Source organism: Gymnodraco acuticeps, unplaced genomic scaffold (assembly GCF_902827175.1).
Source record: "Gymnodraco acuticeps unplaced genomic scaffold, fGymAcu1.1, whole genome shotgun sequence".
NCBI classification, from domain to species: domain Eukaryota; kingdom Metazoa; phylum Chordata; class Actinopteri; order Perciformes; family Bathydraconidae; genus Gymnodraco; species Gymnodraco acuticeps.
The window spans coordinates 6,349,378-6,370,681 of NW_022992351.1; the positions used below are offsets into that span (position 1 = coordinate 6,349,378).

Sequence of the window (21,304 nt, forward strand, 5' to 3'; positions counted from 1 at the left end):
TAATATGATATAATACATTACATACAATTTTTTTCCCTATTTGCCTCTTATGAAAACAGTAAATGACCTAAATTGCAATGTTATTATAAACATACACGTTGGTACATCATTGTGCAGCAATATTTTTAAACTAATATTAAAATGCAAATATTGCTGCACAGTTATAGCCTACCTAAATAAATAAAATGTTCCTAAACAAAATATATAATTACCTTGCTCCATCAGACTGCTGGATGAACGGTGTAACGTGCACGGCTGCTCGTCGGTCCTGTAGTACACAAACAAACAAACAAACAAACAAACAGGTGCAAGGCAAAGTCATACTTACGCAGAGAAAGTGTGCACTCTGTCCACCTTCGTTCAGGTGACTTTACCCGGCACATGCAACAAAAACACGTCTCCAGGAAATAAACCGCTGCAAATATCATTGTTACAAATGTGAACATTGGAGGGAGAGAAAAAAAAAGAGTCTGGGCTTCTTCTCCCCGGATTTGCTGGTGCAGGCTCCGTGCGTCAAACAGCTGCTGGCCGCTGCTGGTCCTGAGGGCAACACAGTTTACACACACACACACACACACACACACACACACACACACACACACACACACACACACACACACACACACAACACACACACACACACACACACACACACACACACACACACGCACACGCACACGCACACGCACACGCACACGCACACACACACACACACACACACACCTATTACGCCTGCATGTGCATTAATGAAGTTATAAATAACCTCTGCGACTCGAGCACTTGTTGGCACAACATGCTGCGTCAACAGCCTAAATACAACGTTTCACTAAGCCTGTAAATTAAGAAATTATTTTGTAAACTTTTTATGACAAAAAAAGAAATATAAGAAAAAAAGTACAAAATAAAAAAAATCACATTTACAGTAATAATAATAATATTACTGATTAATTTCCATACGACCTTGACCTCACCATAACTCACTGTGTCCAGCTCCGGTTGGAGAAATCCAAGTTGTCGCTGTTAAAGGGGTACAAATCCAAGGAGGCGCTGGCAGGAGCTGAATGGGGTGGGTGGGTGGCTTGGTGTCTGGGTGAGGAGGGGGACGAGGGTAAGGGGATGGCAAGGGGGGAGGGAGGGTAGGTGAGATGGTGAGGAGAGAGCGGGAGGAGGAGGAAGAGGAGGAGGGGAAGAGATAAGTGATCTAAAGGGGAGACGATAGGACAAAAAAAAGTGATGATGATGAATACATTGGAAAGTTTTTTGGCCCCAGCGAGGGTGTCAGATTGAATGGCCTGTGCGCATGTGCGAAGGTGTCCAAACTGACAATGCTGGTGAGATGAAGATAGTGTTGTTGCTGCTTCTGGGCTCACGGAGGACGACGAGAGGAATCTACAAGCCGACAAGATGAGATCCAAGGCGAGGGCGAGAAAACTGGCCAAAAGTAGGTCTTCTATTTTCCCCTTCTTATCGCTTTCAGCCGCCGGCTCCAAAGTCGTGGTTGTGTAGATGTCCAATGAGTCCTTGTCATTTGTCATATCCTTAAGAGAGGAGGGGGCGACTCTTTGTCCAGAGTTAACTTTTCTGCTAAAAATGTGTCCCGCTCCGGCTGCTAAGCCTCGGTTCTCTGCTCTCTTGTTGTTCGGTGGTTCTCTGTGTCAGAAAGTTTCATGTGTGATGAGAAACGCCGCTGGTGCTTTTAGTTGATCACACTCCTTTCAAAAGCAAACATTTCCGTACAAGTCTCAGCTCCATCTTGTATTTAGTTTGTTTCGGGTGTCGGAGGTTAGTAGAAAACGCAAATTCATTTCCCGAAAGTTACCGAGAAAGTTGTCGAAACGGATAGTAACTTTTTTTTATTGAGCCGTTCCAAGTCTTGTGAAATAATATTCCCGGCTTTTGAAATAGTGGGCGCTGTGGCACCGCTGCTCTGCTGCACAGCGAGCGAGGCGCACTCCTTCAGCAGCCTGCAAACGGAGACGCCGACATGTGAATTTAGACAGAAACAGGGACATTTTAATGCGGATTTGTTTTTTTTTTGTCAATCCCACTTGAACTGCAGAAAAATATCGCTGTCCGGCCACTTAGTTTTGTCCCGGGGCCCTCGGACTGCCGCAGACTGGTTCCACCTCCAGGGAATGCCAATCAATAATGCGTCTTGTGCAAGAAAGCGCCCATACTGGAGAAGTGCTGCTCGCGTCACACGGAACATTCATGTATTCCGTTTTGTGAACACGAGCAGGCCTACTTTGTTGTTGGAAATGGACCATGATTGTTGTTTGACATTTGTTTATTGCTGGTGGGTTGATGTATGAATTACGTTTATTTAAGGCTTGTTATTACTGCATGATGCGCCTTGTTTCTATGTGGGTCAGTCTGTTTTTTATCCACAAAACGATTCTAAAACGAGTTCATGCTTTTTGTTGGCCTGTTGCAGTTGCGTTTGGCATATCCTTATGTAGTTATTGTATTGTTATATTTTATGCATAGTCAATTTCGATTTGTAGTTTTATAAAAAATGCAACACTTAAACCTATAGTTAGCCGTGTAGGCCTATTGAACTATTTTATTGAAAACAATAATTATCCTCAATTATACCTTTAATTGTTTTTTGTAGTGCATGCTTTATTGCATGTTTACAGGCCTTTAACGACTTTGTAACTTTGCCAAAGCAACTTGCCCTGTAAATTCAACGTGGATATGTAATTCATAATTCTGACTTTTCACAAAATAAAATATGTAATCATTGTTACATTGAAAGTAAGTGTGTACAATTTGTTTTAAACAATGCAGAAACCTGGTCATTTGAAATAAGCTTGCACTTCTTACAATAATTTTTGGAAAGGCTAATGTGATTAATTTTAAATGGTCAGTAAGGCTTTCAGCTCACATGCATTCTGAAAAATAATACAAATAAAAACAATAACCTACACCGTTTTTTGCAGTCATATTTGTATTATTATTACTCTTGCACGTTCATGTTCTCCGTGATTGGTGCACAAGGATCAAGTTCCCAAGTTAAAAACAAAGAATGAAAAAAAAAGAAAAGGAACGAAAAGAAAAACGCTAATTGGGCTACTTTGTGAAAATACTTGTTGAGGATCCTGCTTCTTGCCAGTAATTGCACTTGGTCTTGATCTCTAAACAGCCTTGATAGTCTGTTGATCCGGGTGCTAATGAACACAAATACCTGGCTTTGTAGCCCTCTCACACCGGACCTCTGCAGACCTCTGCAGCACACAGGCCTCAGATCTGTTGTGCTGCAGCGGCAGAAACAGAGCAGACATGAAGAAAAAAAAATACCGTGTTGATCTTAACATTCAAAACATGCAGGCCCACAACTTTTGAATGCGACGCGTGGGAGTATTTCTCCCTCCTTTTCTCTCTTTTTCTGCCGCCTGGGTGGAACTCTCCTGTATAGGCCCGTGCAGCAATATTCACCAGCTGCTTTATCATTTATTTTTAACTCGTGTATATTTTCTACTGTCGGCTGCAGACTGCACGTTAAAGGCAGTCCCGCATGAAGCCTGCAATATGAAGAATGTGTGTGTGTTTTCTTTATTAGTATGTAGTCGCTGCTGGGTTGTTTACATAATATTGGGGTCAGAATAAAGTGAGTGTTATATCGCCCTCACAGATGGACTTTGTATTTATTCTGTTTTTAGTAAAGACATATTACATTTCTTGCTCAGTTCCCAACGTTAATATATATTTTTGTATTTATTACACAGAGATTAATTTGAGCTACAATGTCGGATTGCTTGTCATTGTATTTTATTTTAATGTTTTCCTGAAGTCATTAAAATTAATTATTATGAGTTCAAAATGTTTGATCGTTTTTTTCTTGCAAATAAAGAGAATCATCCGACACGTTTAGGTGACCTAACACCACATTTAATTTGATCTAAAACACAGGCTTTGATACGAGACTTGTTATTTTCTTATCTTAACAACCACAAATCGATACAGGCAATACAGCGGGGAATACAGATTTGAACAGGGCCTGCAAGTTCATTTACGAGTAGTAGTCCATATCTGTTGCAGTCTATATTTCTGTTCGTTGCAGAGGGCTGTTTTATTGTGGTGTGCTGTTGTTTACTTAAAATCTGGCTTGGATCAATTACAACCCCCAGTTGAGTGATTGCAGATTTTTTCCCAGGTATTTTTCGGTGCACAGGTGAGAGGAACACAGCTGCTTTCCTCCCTCTGCTGCACGTGCACAGCCGCGCAATAACGTCACCACAGAAACCTAAAGAAATATAATTAATATCGAAACGTGTAACAGCTTTGCACACATTCGGAGAAACAGGAAGGTGTTGAACCACTCTGACCGCAACTTATTGATTTTCTAAAACCTATTTCGGTTACTGGGGCCGTCTGCATTATCAAGTCAATAAAATAAAAGGTAGGGCCACGCGGGTTTTTAACCACCTGATTTATTTATTTTCGCTGATATTTCACACACTGACCCCACCCCTCTCCTTATACCCAGCACAGGTCTTCTCATTCACCCCTCTCTCTTTCTGGCCTGCAGTATATATAGGCTACTAATTGCCAGATATCCTATTGATCTTTGTGTTAAATGTCCCTTATTAGATGGACTCCCAGTCATGAACTTGGCCTGGCTCAACAGCTTGTGATGTTTTGACAGAAGTAATAAAACCCAACCCATAACACTTTTAAACCAACAATGGTAGCTATGTTGAACTTCTGGCTAAACGTTCAGGGTCCCGAATGCTCCTGCTATGCAGCTGTAATGTGTGTCTGATAGCACTCCATGTTCACAGATTAGAACCTGAACATAAAAATGATAGGATCATCAAATGAAAAGGACATTTATTATAAGTGTCATGTGTGGCTGTCAACCGCAATTTATTGGCTTCTTCTAATGTTCCTTTATGGAACTCTTAACCTCTGTTTTAGGTGCTTTTATTTTGAAGTTAAAACATCAGTCAATTAAGTAATTAACAGGAATATTGTTGATGTCTCTCTTGTTATTGAAGACTCTCCCCATGGTTCAGCATCATTTTGACAAGCTCAGGGAAATACTTATAATGTTGCTAACTGATGAAGGCTAATGATTAGCATATAGTGCCTGTAGACATAACATGTTTATTTATTTTATTTTGAATGTAAGTGCTGGAAATATTGCAAAATGAAAACACTGGGAGCTCTTTATTTAATGCTGCAGACCTTTTCTGGATACAACACGGTAAAGGAAACCTGATCCTCATGTACTTCCACAGAGCCCATTTGCATTCATATGTGATGATGTGAATGATCTTAGCAGCGCTTTGAATCAGGCAACACCAGTTTTGCAGTTTTAAATCTCTGCCTTAAAATGAAAAACTGTGACTGCTATGATAATCAGAGCCCTTCAGGCAATGTCAGATTGTGATTGTCAGTTCTGTGCAAGATATTTTTTATTAGTTTTATTTTCAATTCTCAGAAATACAACTCACCATCCAATCAGAAAGGCCATGCTTTGCGGTGATTTTTTAAAATCAGGATTATGATACAGGAACACTTCATTTACTTTCTTTTTCATGTTGGGGGGTTTTCTCTGAGCAGTTGGATGGATTTTAGGACCATTTGTGTCAATTTTTAAAGGATTGAAAAAACTCTGTAGCCTAAATAATTACATCAGTCCACATTTGGCATGGCCACATATGCTGCATAAGTAATTGATTTTGGAAGTTTGTGGGATGATAGCTCCCTCATCCCAATATGTGCACAATTTGGTGTGTGTTGTGAGCAGTGAGGCTCTTCCCATATTTATTTCCAGGGCTGGTTACTCATTTGTGTCCACTGAAATACCTTTGCAATGCTCATATACAACATGTGTATTCTCAGAAAATATGATATCATATGAAAGGAGTAACTTTTTCTGGCATAACCCTCAAAAGCTAAGGTACTTTTATTCACAACACAGCCATAAATCTGCCTATTTGTAACATATAAATGTGTCGTAGGGGATAACGTTTTGGATAAGGTGAGGGTAAGGATTTGGTCATGGTCACAGTTAGTTCAATGTCTGTTTTAGTAACATATGGTCCACATTATATTCACATAATATGATACAAATAAAGATGCATTGCTTTCTGTAACCATATCTTCAAATTTGCTGTGAAAGCAGAGTCCGGAAGAATATTATTCCCAGTAAAGTCTTCATATTACACTGAAATGTGGACCGCAGTATAGTCTGAATCTGCCAAATGTTGGGAATTATCTGAAGAAAGAATGGCAGTGTAAGGAATCAGTGACTCCATGAATTACCTGCACTCCAAAGCTTGAAAAAGTGAAGATTAATTTATGGAAGCATAGTTAAATAGTCTGTTTTATGAATGTTCTTTAAATGTTTTCTTTCACTATCAATGACTCCCTCTCTTTCTTCATGAGCAGTATGTGAGACAGTCTTTTATCTCCAAGGAAATGCTTTTATTGTTATTCAGTCAGTAACTGCTGGAAATGTGCTGCTGCTGTTTTGGCCACGTGTCCTTTCGTGGTGAATTATGTGTGCTATTAAATGTGAAAATAATTCAGAGCTATGGATGTTTGAATAGACCCGTATGAATCCAGTGTGCGAACAAAAACGATAGAAAATCCCTCAGTAGGCTACTCCTTTGTGGTCATACTGTTATTCAGTTTCAGGTATTCTCAGTGTTTTTCTGTTTATTTGGCATATTATGCAGTATACCTCTCAATCTGTAAGCGCTGTATTGATCTCAAATCACTCAAATCACTGTCCATTGCAGCACCATGAAATATTTTTTTTAATTCTTATTGTATCACTTCAAATGAATTATGTTATGAGAGGGGAATATTAGGTTGCCACACATTTAAGATTAATGTGTTTATTTAAATAACCCATATTGAGTATAGTGTTTGCCTATAAAGTATTTCACTTCGCTTACAAGAGATAGAAATTCAGTCAGATTATTTGCTTTGGTTTTGAATAAAGCAGAAAGTCAAAGCTATTATTTATGTTTAACTTAACCCTCCTATTGTCTTCGTTCCTCCCCCCCCCCTTACTTTGGTGTTCGCGGTCAAATTTGACCGGTCCTGTTTTAACTGCTATTACATTAACACAAAAACCATTCATCATCACCAACTTTCATTTAACACCCTTTCAAACTGTACATATTGTATCAGACTACTGGTATACATGAAAAACTGCAGTACATATACAAAGAATAGACACTGAACATGTATTGCGTGTGCCAGGTGTGATCCATGTGGGGGGATGGGCACATAAGAGCGGGACATATATCAAATTGTTCTGTGTGTGTGTGTGTTTGTGAGTGCCAGGTGTGATTCACATGGGGGGATGGGCACATAAGGGGGGGGGAACACATCTAGAGTATGTGTGTGTGTGTGTGTGTTTTATCTGATCCGGATGCATGGTTAAAATTCCTTTTCTTTATGGCGGTCATTTTTGACCGGGAACATCATGGGTGTTAGAAAGTTGACTAAATCATCCAAAATGCAATGAAAGTGCTGATCAGCAATTTTAAATGTCTACTGTGAAGGATATCATAAAGCCTTCATGCAATCGAATGTAAAACAAAAAGGTTATGGTTGATGAAAGTAGTAAATCGGTCAGATTTGACCCGAAGACAACAGGAGGGTTAAATGATTGCACTGTCTTTTCTTACCCTGTGTAACATGCGGCCATAGCAATCATGCATGCACAGTAGACACACACACAAACACACACATACACACACACACCTTGGTGGTGACAGATTTTTGGGCAATGTTAGGATTTAACCCCAATCAATCACAAACTAGAAAGGTTGAGTGTAAATGTCATCCAAACAGCAGGAGCTGGCACTGTTGGCTGGCTAAGTGTGTGTGTGTGTGTGTGTTTGTATATGTGTGTGTGTCCGCCCGCGCACCATTTTGCACAGTTGTTGGAGGTCCTGTCACTACTCCGAGCTTTGACCTTGGCACAGCGATAGGTTGGTACCTCTTACACCTGGATGCAGACACACACACACACACACACACACACACACACACACACACACACACACACCACACACACACACAACACACACACACACACACACACACACACACACACACACACACACACACACACACACACACACACACACACACACACACTCCAACATTTTAGCCCCATGCTTCATGTCTGGTCTCATGCTGGCTAAGTCACATTTTGAGTTGACATGCAAATACCATTGCATTAAGCTCTTGCACAAGGCTCTAAATCCCATTCATTCCAATGATACGTTGACCTCACATTATCCAGTTGGCAAATATGCCTCTTTCTGCTTTGCACCATGACCTCATCCGCCATGTTTGTAAAAACACAGCAATCTCCCAATCATTTGGCAGTGGTAGATCGTGGCATGCCTGAGAGAGTTGGAAGATATATCCCCAATGTTTTCTTTTTCGGCAGCCCCCTGTTTTTCGTCTCTCCTCATACCCTTCGTTTTCAGCCTGCAGATGGGGGCAGGGTCTTGTTAAAAATAGCCAAGCAGCATGTGAACAGCGGTATGTGTTAGTGAAAGGGGGTCCAAAAAATGAAAAGCCATTACACTGCAGTTAAATGCATTTGTCTTGACCTGGGCTGCTTATCGAGTTATCTCCCATCGCTGCTCGGCCATGTCTAGAAGATTCCATCCAGCCTCTCAGGGCTAAGAATATAGTGCGACTGCTGGAGACATCCCATAGGAAAAACCTCATCCCTACTTCTCCAGTATGCTGATTAACGCTAAATGATTATCTCTCTGTGTGTCTGGTGTGATTGTGCACCACCCGCTGTTAAACATCGCGTGTTGTTTGCAAAACAAGGGGCCAAATGTGTCGAGGCTCTAATTAGCGTGTTTTTAGCAGGCCTCATGATTCCCTCTTGCATTGTGATATCCCAGGGATTGCTCAGCATTGTGACTAGTCTTATCTGGGTCTAATCCCGATTTGTTTGGTATTAGCTCGCTCACTTTCTCCGGCTTTCTCTCTCCTTCCTTTTATTCCGATATTTGTCCTCACCCTGCTCTTTTCATTTTATCCATTCCTCTCCTTTATGTTGTACTGTCATTTACTTACATCAAGTTCTCTCGTGCAGGGAGTCTGTTTCTTAGTGAGAAGACAACATTTTATGAAAAGGAGCCGGGGCAAAAATCTAATATTATTTATCAACATTTTTCCACAAAAACATACTGCGAGGATATGTTATTGTTCTACCAATTTTGTATTTGTTCAGTTTACTGCAATTCACTATAGTAGAAGACAGTTGGTTTCGAACTGCAGTTTGATTGATTGACCTTTACTTTATTATGATATAGTGTTTATCAATATTGAAATATTTCCTATTAATGCCACAGCATTTAAATTAGCTAATGCAGTCAGCTGGTGGGCTAAATCTGCTTTATCAAATATACAAACAGTACATTAGCAAGATGACAAATCCAATATAAATCAAAGTGTATTGTACAGGAAAAGTTTAGGTTATACCAGCTGAGGAATGCATTGATTTAAAATGTGATACCTAACTATCTTGCAGTTCTCAATGAATATCACTTTACTAAAATATTTATTTTCCTGTTCTTCTTCTGTGCTTAAAAAGTTAGAGCTACTTGTTTCACGCACGCACGCACGCACGCACGCACGCACGCACGCACGCACGCACGCACGCACGCACGCACGCACGCACGCACGCACGCACACACACACACACCACACACACACACTCATGCACACACACACACACACACACACACACACATACACACACACACACACACACACACACACACACACACACACACACTCACACACACACACACACACACACACACACACACACACACACACACACACACACACACACACACACACACACACACACCGTCCAGTCCCAGCCGGCCGCTGCTGATGATGGCTCATCCTGTCCAGATATGATAAGCAGACAAACTGCTCTGTCCCCTGGGCTGTTTGTGTGTGTCAGAAACAGACAGTGGTGTGTAGTAGCAGCATGGCTCTAAACTCCCCCCGCCCGCCTCCCCTTTTATCCCACCGCCAGTTCAAAGCCTTGGCTCCATCTACAATTCTAGCTCTCCCTCCTCCCCCCTCCTCACCGTCTTTCTCACTGCGTTCCGTCATTACTACAAAGATGGGCATGCAGTGTCTCATTAAAGCGGATTAGAGACATCTCCACGTCTCACAGGGGCTGAGCGGGACATTTCTCTTCTCTAGTCAACCCCCCACCCTTTTTTCTCTCCGAGATCAGGTTCTTTGATTTGTCCAGATAAAGACCTCTTTCATGTCGGTGGGGACGGTTAGCGATTACACTGTCAGGCCCATCGTTTTGGTGAGTTTGACAAATTTGCCGTGCTGGGTGGGGCGGCTGTGGGGATTGTACTGGGGAGGGGGAAGGGGGGGGGTACAAGGAGATTCACCGTAATTGAGCTGTCATTATCCAGTGACCCTGCCAGGCGCTAGTGCGCAGAGCTCTCTATTTGTTTAATACTTGGCTAACTTTCTTTGTGAGTATGATGGATAGAAAGAGGGGGCGGGGGGAGAGTGGAAGCGGGGGTCCCGGTCCCCAGATGAATGCCTCTGCTTATTTGACCACCTCTCTTGAGTGCTGCTGTTCATGAAAATTGGCTGCACTACATCACCGCTGCAAGTTCCTTTTTCTCACCCAGCTCCTCCCCGATACAACACAATTAGGCCCATATCACCGGCTGCCATTTATTTTCATACACAACGAAAACTGGTGGCACGTTGATTACTGAACTCCCCAGAGACAAAGGGCCACTATTGGTGTGGTTTAATTTAATTAAGTAGAGTGTGGTGCACAGGATACATATATTAAGAGCTCCCTCTCAATGCAGGCCCTCCATTTACCTCAGCCACTCTGTATGCTAAACAAATCCTCAGGTGGTGCAGACGTGGAATTGGAACAAATCTCCTAAAATGGTTTGGTGAGAATGAGGCCTATTTATAAAGATACAAATGTTGTTCTCTGACGGTTCCTGTTTTCTGACTTTTTCTTCCTGTCAGCTCTATTATCTGTTTACAGAACTTGGTGCTGAAGAATAAATACATTTTCAGAAAATCAGGAAATTCGGAAGCTTTTTCGATTGATTTGTACTTTGCTCAAGTAGATGTAAACCCACTCTCATTAGGTTGTCGCTATGTTTTCGAGATGTGCGTTAAAAAGATGTCCTGTGCTGCGAGAGAGGGAGAGGGAAGTGTGTTCCTGGCAGGATAGTGTGACCGCATCGGATGATATTTTGATGAAGGAAGTCAGAGCCGGCCTCGTTAACCAGCAGTCAGATCGGCTGTAAAGCGATGAGTAGAGCAGAGTGTGTGTGCGCACTCTTGTTTGTGTGTGTGTAGGTGTTGGAGGGGTCTTGGCTAAAACATTTCAAGATGGCCCATTACCCGGGGCAGGCCCATCCCCTCCCGACACTAGGATTCCTCTGTGCTGACCCCCTCTCCTCCACCCCTCCACCTCTCAGCCCCTCTGTCCCAGAGGCCCCCAGCCTCATCCTGCCAAGTGTACGGTTCCAAAGTAACGATGAAGCTGCCTGCGTGTGAAAATATTGAATTGCAAAAACATCCCTGGGTGAGAGGGTGTGTGAATGGAGCTTTCAGCACTGGGCCCGACCCCGGCCCTGCGCTACTGACTGACGGACAACAAATGGCATTTTGTGTCCAGAGAAAGAGGGGACAGAGAGGGGAAAAGAAGAGAAGAGACATAGAGGAACTTAGTGGTAGTGGTAGTGGTGGGAGGGGGGGGGGGGGGTTGGAGGTTTTTCAGGCCTCTTCAGTCTGGGGTCCTATATGCAGGTCTGAAATGCCTTATCACATGACCCGTCTGACCTTTGGCCCCCACTCAGCTCAGGCTGTCAGGCTGCTCTCGAGTGGGGAGCACAAAGCCCCCCAGCCTCAAAGGCCACCATTCACCCCCCATGCAGCCCTACTCCAAAGGTAATAGGTAAAAGTAATGTCAGTGACCTCCACTTTCCCTCGAGCTGCAGGAGGGCAAAACTCTTAAGATCCCCTGATAGTGTCAGAAGGTGGCCATTTTGGCTCCTTATCCACTGCCTCTACTTAGCTCCTGAGCTGAGATGAAGTGTAAAGCAAACGGAACCACCTCTTTTATGGCAAAACTATTTCATTCTTAAGAGACAATTTTCATATATCCTCGTCTTCAAAACTGATGGGAAATGATATAAGAAATGATAGAAATGTTCAAAAAACAACACTGGCTTGTTTTCAGTCGGAATCACTGGGAATATGGTTGTGTAACTCGACTTCATGTCTTATCTAAGTATGTGTGTGTGGGACATTAGTGCATTTCTGATGTCTCCGAGGACTGGCTGGGTCACAGTATGACCGTAACCTCCTGTCTCGCTTTGCAACCCACACACTGGCATCTCTCTCTGTGTCTCTCTCCTGACCAGTCCTAGGATTCTTTCTTCTCCTCTCTTCTTCCCCTCCTTCTCTGGAACACTGGAGTTTCTCTCTCTCTCCGGTCTCCTTTGAAAAGATGCGGCGTCTTTGTCCGGCCTGATAAAGGATGCCATAGTTCCCCTTTTCCCCTTCTTTGTGGCCCGGGGCTGGCGGCTCCTGTAGAAGTGCAAATGGTATCCTCTCGGAGGGGCTATCCCCGCGGGCCCTGGAGGGCCCTCTCTCTCCTCCAGGCTTGGCTAATTACCGCCCCGCTCCCCTCCGCAGCCCCCACCAGCTCCCTGGTCCCTGGAACCATGGACGGCACATTCCCACAACCAGCACCTGGCCTTCTTTTCTCCTGGCCCGCTTTGATGGCTGACACCCCAGCCTACCCCTCCCTCCTTCCTCATCCTCTTCTTCTCTCCGGCCCACTACCTCATCTCTCTTTCTCTCCATCCCTGTAACTTCTCTCTCTCACTGACTCTCATTACCAGAGGTTTTAAATTGCTTTCTGACCCTGACAAACTGCTCTTGTTGAAAAGGGAGATGTCGAGGAGGAAGGGCAGCGGATGTGAACAGGAAATTGAAGAGCTGAGGTGTACAGTAGAACGTTGTTATGTATGTATTTATTATTTATTTGATTCTTCAAGTTTGCACAAGGAGCATCCTAACCCTAAATTACCCCCTTGGGAGACTTTTTTTATGGTATTTTGAAAAAAAGGGGGAAAATTCTGTGTACTCATCAAGGTCTCACCTTAAAATAAACAACTTGTCCAGATGTGGTCAAGTCACCCACAAAAAGGTGTTTTTCAATAATCGTAAAATAATAAAAATGGATTTATATGATTTGTACGTCTTCAGAGAATGATGTTGCATCTCACACACACACACACACACACACACACACACACACACACACACACACACACACACACACACACACACACACACACACACACACACACACACACACACACACATATTTGTGTTCTGCTAGCTGTAGGCCTAATCAATAACCTGCCCCAGTGGATTTCACCAATTCATAGCTCGCCTTTGTGCAGTCTAGCAATCCCAGCGAGGGCCTTTGGACAGCTTTCTGAGGAAAACAAATAGCTCTATTACAAGCTCGCGTCTCTGTGATGCTCTGAGTCCCAAAGGCAAAGTGCCCATCCTGTATTAATTGTATGTTCCCTGCACAGGACAGTGAGATATTTCTTGCAAAACACAGCGTCATCTAGAAGAGTTCAGAAAGGATTGCATTGAATATGTGAGGGAGTATTGAATACATGTATTGTTTGATTAACACGTTTGCATAACATGGGACATGATGAGTGATGACACTTTTTTGGTTGTTGTTGCTCTAATGAGTGTATTCTGAATATCAGTCTAAATTGACTTTTAATGACATTTTTAATGAAAATCATGGTGGCAAGAAGTCATCTTTTTCTTTTTACTCTTTCCAGTAAAAGAAACAACAACAGAAACACAAAAAGATTCCCCTGTTCAGCACAGCAGTGGTCACATGCCCTGCTGACTCTGATGCGGACAGTAGCCGAGTGCACACACCCAGACCTGTTACACGAGGCTTTGGTTTGTAAGACTGGGACCAGCTTACAAACAACATTAATGCTCCTTGGATTTTAGAATAGAAAGACAATTGCCCAGTGAGCTTAAACAAATGCTTCAACTGCCTTTTAATGTTTTAACTGTGACTAGAAAAACACTGATGTGACATTTCCGGATCAACACAAAATGGGATCAGATTTAGGAATTCGTAATGATCACTGCTATTGTCGCTGTCATTGTTGGTTTTATGATGCACAAATGATTGAATTCTTCTTTCTCTCAATGACGTGTACATCCTGTCTGCCATCCAGTCTGGACATCCCAAGTATCTCTCTGTTGCTGCCGTTTCCCGGCCACAGCTGCCCTGCCCTGTGCAGTTCACACATCATCACCTATAGGACTCGGATGATGTCATGAACATGAAGAGCGCTGCTTCTTTTTTGTCGGTCTCAAACATAACGACCATCAACTGGATGTTAGGTTTAAATGATATCTTCCAGGCATTAAAGTAAATGTCCACGTGTCAACTTTTGATTGATTTTAATGGCTTTTTTAATTGAGAGTTTGCATGAATTTCCTCCATTGAAATCATTCCTTACTGGTGAAGAAGTAGCCTCAGTTACTCAACATTTCTAGCATCTGATTTGTGCTGTGGAATTGGTGGGAATGTCAGTAGAGAAATTCAATATTTTAAATGATATGATGGTTTTCTGTCTGTATTATTGTTGAACGAAAACAGACGCTTCTTAAGCTTGAAGAAAAACCACCACCAATTTACCATTTGTGTTTCAACCAGTTGGATATGATTGTCTTTAAATCCTGAGATGGCACATTTAGAATTTCTATAGTCTGATGTTTCCCTCAACTTCCACCTCTCTCCTCATCAAGTCTAGCCACATCCTCTGTTTCGAGTACAGAAAAGGAAAGAGGAAGACGTTTCTGAATTGTGTTTTATGAGTGGTTGAAACTGCCACTTCTGCGGTTTTCATCAGTCCGCGCTGACCGTTCTACTCAAAGTTCCTGAGGTTTTCAAGACATGACAATTTAGCATTTTAATTGGGAAGATGTTTTCCAAACAAATCCTTGCTCCCTGGGACCTGCATGCTCGTTAAAATGACAAGGAGGGGCTGTAGATAAACAGCTTGGTGTTACGGTTATGTCTCTGTTTGAGCGCCACGTTGGCTTTGCAAATGTGTTTCTCTTCATTTCCTTAAATGCAGTAAAAGCTCACTGGATGACCGCAGGCGCGCACATGCACTGACGGAGGAATCTTGTTTTTCAACAGCACTGAAGAGCAGTTAGTGTCTAAGAATGGCACGGTGAAGCAGGGACAAAGCAAACAAAAGAGGCAGGTGGGAGAGGCTGCTGCTGGCCTGTCGCCGGACTTGGCTCCATTTTAAAACTTTTTTAATAAGATGCAATGTCCTTTTATTTTTATTTTGGATGACTTCAAAGATTAGCTTTTCTTAGACAGGCTTGTGAAAAAGAGCCCAAAATATAGATACAGTTTGTAACATGAGTCGTTCTTATTTGAATGAATAAGGCTTTATATTTTAACGGTAAGATCCAATAGAGACTTTCTACATCTATTATCGAGATGAATAGTTAAGGTCAGTATTCCGATCCCAAGGATTATACTCGGATTACATTTAAAATAATATAATGAAATGTGTGGCCCCCTCTCTTCGTGCCGTTCATCTGCACCGCTCTTTCCCATTTTAATTAAAACTAGGTGTGAGGTTTGCCGACCTGTCTTTTGACACCTCACTATTTATCTGTCGGACGCAGGCTCAGGGCAGAACCCCCGGAAAACAAGGGCAGATTTTTGTTTTCAGAGAACTGCAGAGGAACTTTGATGCCAAGTTCCTCTGCGGCAAAAGGCAAGGCCCCGACCAAGCACATCTGAGAGTACTTTGGTGAAATAACAGCAAATGTTTGTCTTGTATTGTATGGCACGCTGCAGGAGGAGCGCTAAAGCCCCTTCTTCCAGCGCCTAAAGCACCTCTTAATAAAATAGTCAAGAATAACTCCTTCACCTTAATCTTCCCCTCAGATTACTGCACTCAGGGCGGGAAATTAGCAGCAGGCCCATGCGCTTCCCTTTTTTTTCTCTCACACTGTTACATCTTTATGTGCCTCCTTCTTCCTCTCCTGCTCTTCTTTATCCATCTTCCTTTGCATATTACATTTTTGTTTCCTGTCTAATTCTCTCGATCCCTCTTTGTGGTGGGCCAGATGAACTCTCCATGGCAGAGGGGGGGGGACAGCTTTTTATTGGGTCAGTATTAGAAGCAACATGTGGCTAATGGGTGGCTGCATTTTCCATGGTCTGGTCCTCATCAGTGGGGAGAAGGGGCCTAAACAACTAAACATGGCCGTTGACAATTGATACGAGCTCTTTTAAGTGGATCTGCTTGGTTGAAGGGGGGGTGGGGCGGGGCGTGTGAGAGTGTGTGTGTGACCGAGCACACGCGCATGTGTGTGCACCTTTGCATGCTAATTCGGACGCACACAAGCACCTTTGGGGAGCGTCCATACTAGAATGTGTGTGTCTGTGTGTGTGTCCCTTGTGTCCAGGAGTGTAACCCACACCTTGAGTACGGTAGCTGCGGTAGCTTTGAGCGTGGTTCGTCCCGCCGTCTGATCCTCGTAACCAGAACTCCTTCTTTACTGCTTCCTGTCCGCTTGGCCCTCCTTCCCCCTTGCCCGCCTGCCATCTGGGTCTGCCAAGACACACACACACACACACACACACACACACACACACACACACACACACACACACACACACACACACACACACACACACACACACACACACACACACACAAACACACACACACACGCACACACACACACACACACACACAAACATGGTTAGGACAGGGGTCCCCGCGCTCTAACCTGCTTCTTTAAATTTCAACTGCACCTTTGAAACCAATATCGCACAGAGGAGAAGCGATAAATGGACTCTACCATCTATGTTCTCTATTTCTCTCGGTTTTCTTTTGTCCTGACATAAGGACGTTAAACCGTTTATTTTCTCTAAAGCCCTATTTGTTACAATTATATTTGAATTCAGAGATCATAGCAAAGTTGAACAGTATACATGAAGCTCTTATCAGGGTGTGTTTCAAAATAATCATATTGAAAGAGGTTTAAAACGGATACAAATGAATGCCTGGAAGGTCATTTTGTGTTGGAAATGAAATACAGCTCTCCTCTCAACTTTCACTTTGATATAGGACTTTGAATTCAGTGGTCTTTTGTATAAGTATTGAATGATTGTTGATATCAATGCATCTTATCTTCATGGCCATACCATTGAGTCTTGGCTCTCAAGAATACTGGGAATCAGAATTGATTATTTTCTTCATAATTGGTAGTGGATAAAACGTATACTAGCATCAAAGCCTGGACAATGAAATGCAAGTATCTACATTACGTACCTGTGTAGATAGCATTTCTGAGCAGGGGTTCTGGTTGACACTTTGATCACTTCCTCCTCTCTTCAAACCTTCATTGTGTTCAAGATCAGATCAGATCACACACACACACACACACACACACACACACACACACACACACACACACACACACACACACACACACACACACACACACACACACACACACACACACACACACACACACACACACACACACACACACAGATACACACGTACACACACCACAGGTGGAAGGGGCAGTGTCAGGTGTAGCAGGGGACAATGCGGGGATGCGTAGCAGCGAGCCGGCCTGGTGTCTGTGACAGTGACGGCGGCAGTGCGCTCCTCAAAGCTGCTCCTCTCCTCTTTCAGCACCTACTGTCACAGAGTGTGTGAGGAACATCGCTGGCCAAAAAGATAGACAGTTACTAAATAATAGTTTTTACCAGTTTGGACATTGGTGATGATGTCATTTACCTGACAAAAATAGTTGAAGACAATTGCAAATAAACTAATTAGTACATTCATTATTTCCATGTGGGTGTCCCAGATTATTTTTACTGATTCATGATTTGATCAAAAGTCATCAGGGCTTGTGTGTTTGGTCGCTGTAGTTATGTATTGGATTTAAGCCTATTTTGTCCCTTTTTTAAAACAGCTGGAATAAAAAGCCTGGCTGCAGAGAGGTGTGAATACCTGAAAAGTGGATAAATAGAATTGTTTTCACAGGTTGTTCATGAGACGATGAGGGAATAAGCAGAGTGGGAATGGGAAAAAATTACTACTAATTTATTTTCAGTGCCGCAGGTGCCTGCTCCCAGCGTATTGGTTTTTTGGATGACTCTTTTACTCTAAAGAGGGCAATTTGTGTCCATCTCTCGTCTCTCTCAAGAGGAGAGGGCTGAAGTGGCTGGCTTATTTTTGCGGGGTCTCGTGGTCTTGACTTGTGGTGACATATTAATTGAGCGGTTCCTCTAAAGAAAAGAAAGGCCAATGTCACGATTGGTCAGATGTTGTTTGTAGAGCTTTGAAAATTGGTTTTGTTTGGCTGGAAAAGCTCTCAGGTGTTTATTTACACATCAGAAAGTTTCAAATGGCAGCTGGCTCTCTGCCGTTTTCTGTACGCGTGTCTGTGTGTCTCTGTCTGGATGCATATGTGCCGTGTTTGCTCACTTATGTACATGCCAGCTGTGTGGGGCATGTTTGCATGCTAGAGATAAAGACCGGTGGAGACAGAAGAGAGGAGGTGAGCGAGACAGTTTCCTCTGGCCACCTGCCTCTTAGGTTTCCAGCTGGTTGTCCTCCCTGTCTTCTTCATCCATTATTGACCGCATTCGTTCATACCAGCTTCTAGAAGTCATCACGACTTCTGTGTGTTTTTTCCCAACTTTTCTCCGTGGAGTGTGTGGGTGTTTGTGTGTGTGTGTGTGTGTGTGTGTGTTTGCATGTTGGCATGATCTCTTCAATGCGGATGAGGTTACCACTGTAGAATAAAAACTGTTATCGGGATAATTCACAGATGTGTAAGTTGTTTCTACAGCAATGGTGTTAAGTTGAAAGCTTGGTGCTAGATTCAGACACTATTACGTTATTACACCCACACACCCACACACACACACACACACACACACACACACACACACACACACACACACACACACACACACACAACACACACACACACACACACACACACACACACACACACACACGCGCACACACACACGCGCACACACACACGCACACACACGCACACACCAAGGAATAAGCAGAACGTATATGTGTAGTATATTTCCTGAAACTCAAATGCAGAAGCTCAGCACAGCCAATGAGTGAGGGGAAGTAACTGCTCAGCCTCCTATCTAGTTACAACATACATGGTTACCAAGACAACAATTGTTTTAGCTGGCATCTGTGTGAAGAGGAACATTAAAATAACAACATGAGGCCTTAAAAAATTAGCCAGTTGGAAAATGAAACATTTGTTCTGTGTTTGTTCTGGAGAGAATACATTATTTTGGGAAAAGACAAATTAAAGTTTGCTTTATTTTCCATCTTATGCGATTTGGAAATGCTCTCTCGGGGTCCTAGAAGAACATTTTGAAATATTTTACAACATAGGATGCAAGTATGGGAGTTTTTTTGTTAACCTAATAGCTGATTGAAGGAAAGACATCGTTAATCTTAAATTTGGACACAACCAAAATAGAAAGAACACAAGCTTGAGTAGAGTAGAGAAAAGTAAGTATGTAAAGTATAGAAAACAGAAACGTTCTAAACGTGTAGGCTGCTAAATGATCCATACATTACCTGTGTTTTAATGAAGTGAGACTGATCTCTCTCTCTCTCTCGTTCTCTGTGTCTCTGCTCAACTGAAGTATCAATAATAAGATTTATCTGTCTTCCCCCCGCAGCCTTGATTCAATTATCTTCATCTCTCTCCCTCTTTCTCTTCCTCTGGCTCCCTCCCTACTTGCCCCTTCGCTGTGGATCCGTTTCCAATTGAAGGCAGGTCATGCTTTGTGTTTCTATTTGTCATGACAGGGTTCCTTAACGAGTGGAGGCTCCCTTCCACTGCAGCTTAATCTGATCTGGAGGGAGGGCGGGAGGGATGAGGAAGGTGGGGGTAACCAGGTAAAAGTGGGGTCACAAGTAGTTTACCTCCAACTCCTCATTGTCTGCATTTCCCCTTTTTAGGGAAATTAGATTTGCGTGATCCCTCCTCCTCCCCCTTTTCCAAATGTGTGTTTCGTGTCCAATTTTAGGCTTTTGAAGTTTGAAGGGTCCCTTAACCATCCACACGGCCATCTCAGCCAACCCCCCCCCCCTTTATCTGGCCTCCACCTACTTCCAGACATACCTCATTACCTGAGGCTGTATTGGAGGAACGATTGGCGGCTAATCAAATTGACTCTTCAGGTTTTCTGCCAGCAGAAGAACTGGCGGCCATCGAGGGGTCATTGGTTCAATGCTAGGCTTCAGAAAAACTTCACAAGGTGGAAAAAACTCTTGAGTAAAAAAAAAGATAGCCTTTCATTTTCAAAAGGTATGTAACATATCAAGTTGTCCTGTAAAGAACACATTTGTCAACTGGTGGCACCAGGTTCAGCTTCTTCATTTTATTCCAAAAATGTTGCAAACCTGTTTTTACACTTGACTGGAAAAGTTGTCATATGGAGAAACAGAAATGTGATAAATGCTGATGAAAACATGTTGTACAAACATATACATTGTAGTACCTCTACGTCTTTGACCCTAGATAAAGCATTACTACCATCCTGCAACTCTACCAGAAATAGGTATAAAATAAAAAAACCTTAATGAACATAGATTAAAAACATTCATTTATCAGAGTTACTGGTGCACAGGATAGTATATAGTCGTACATAGGCCTGCATAAAGGTCGTTAATGAGAACTCTTATTTTTGCTGTAATTTCGAAATTAACTGAAAACTTCTCTTGAATCTGAAACTACCGGTTCTGTGAGCTAACACGAAGGCATCCCATCAAAACACTCAAAGGGAAAGCGAGTGAGGTACAGAGTAAATTCAGAGAGACAGAGTTGAGTCTGTTTACAATTGGCAGGTCTGGAGTGTGAACATCTTGAGGTGAGCCTCTGGCTAATTTCACAGAAGCTGTGAATGAAGTCTTTCTTTTGGCCTGTGCTATGCTAATGGCTGCATGCATACACACATATGCAGTAAGTGCGCACATGCAAAAAACCCTCCTCCCTCAGAAAAACACACACTTGAATTTACACACACATCACTTGTAAGTGCACATGAGAGATGAGGCAGGGCAGTGCAGCTGTTGGAGCAGCCACAGGCATTAGCTGGTACAGTTCTGTATATTGAGGGGGG

The 21,304-nt window shown here is 42.9% G+C and overlaps 1 protein-coding gene across 9 annotated transcripts in view; it reads left to right on the top strand.

The window, feature by feature from the left end:
- The first annotated feature begins 1,234 nt into the window (after nt 1–1,234).
- prdm16 (PR domain containing 16) overlaps nt 1,235–21,304 on the top strand; it is a 170,144-nt gene continuing 150,074 nt past the window's right edge. For 5 of the 9 annotated variants that reach the window (XM_034209518.1, XM_034209520.1, XM_034209522.1 and 2 more), the window contains exon 1: nt 1,236–1,441. In XM_034209518.1, coding sequence (XP_034065409.1) covers nt 1,405–1,441 — 37 coding nt within the window. In that variant the 5' untranslated portion in view covers nt 1,236–1,404. Of the gene's footprint in view, nt 1,442–21,304 lie in introns of all 9 variants that reach the window. The other 4 variants (XM_034209524.1, XM_034209519.1, XM_034209528.1 and 1 more) reach the window with 2 other exon arrangements.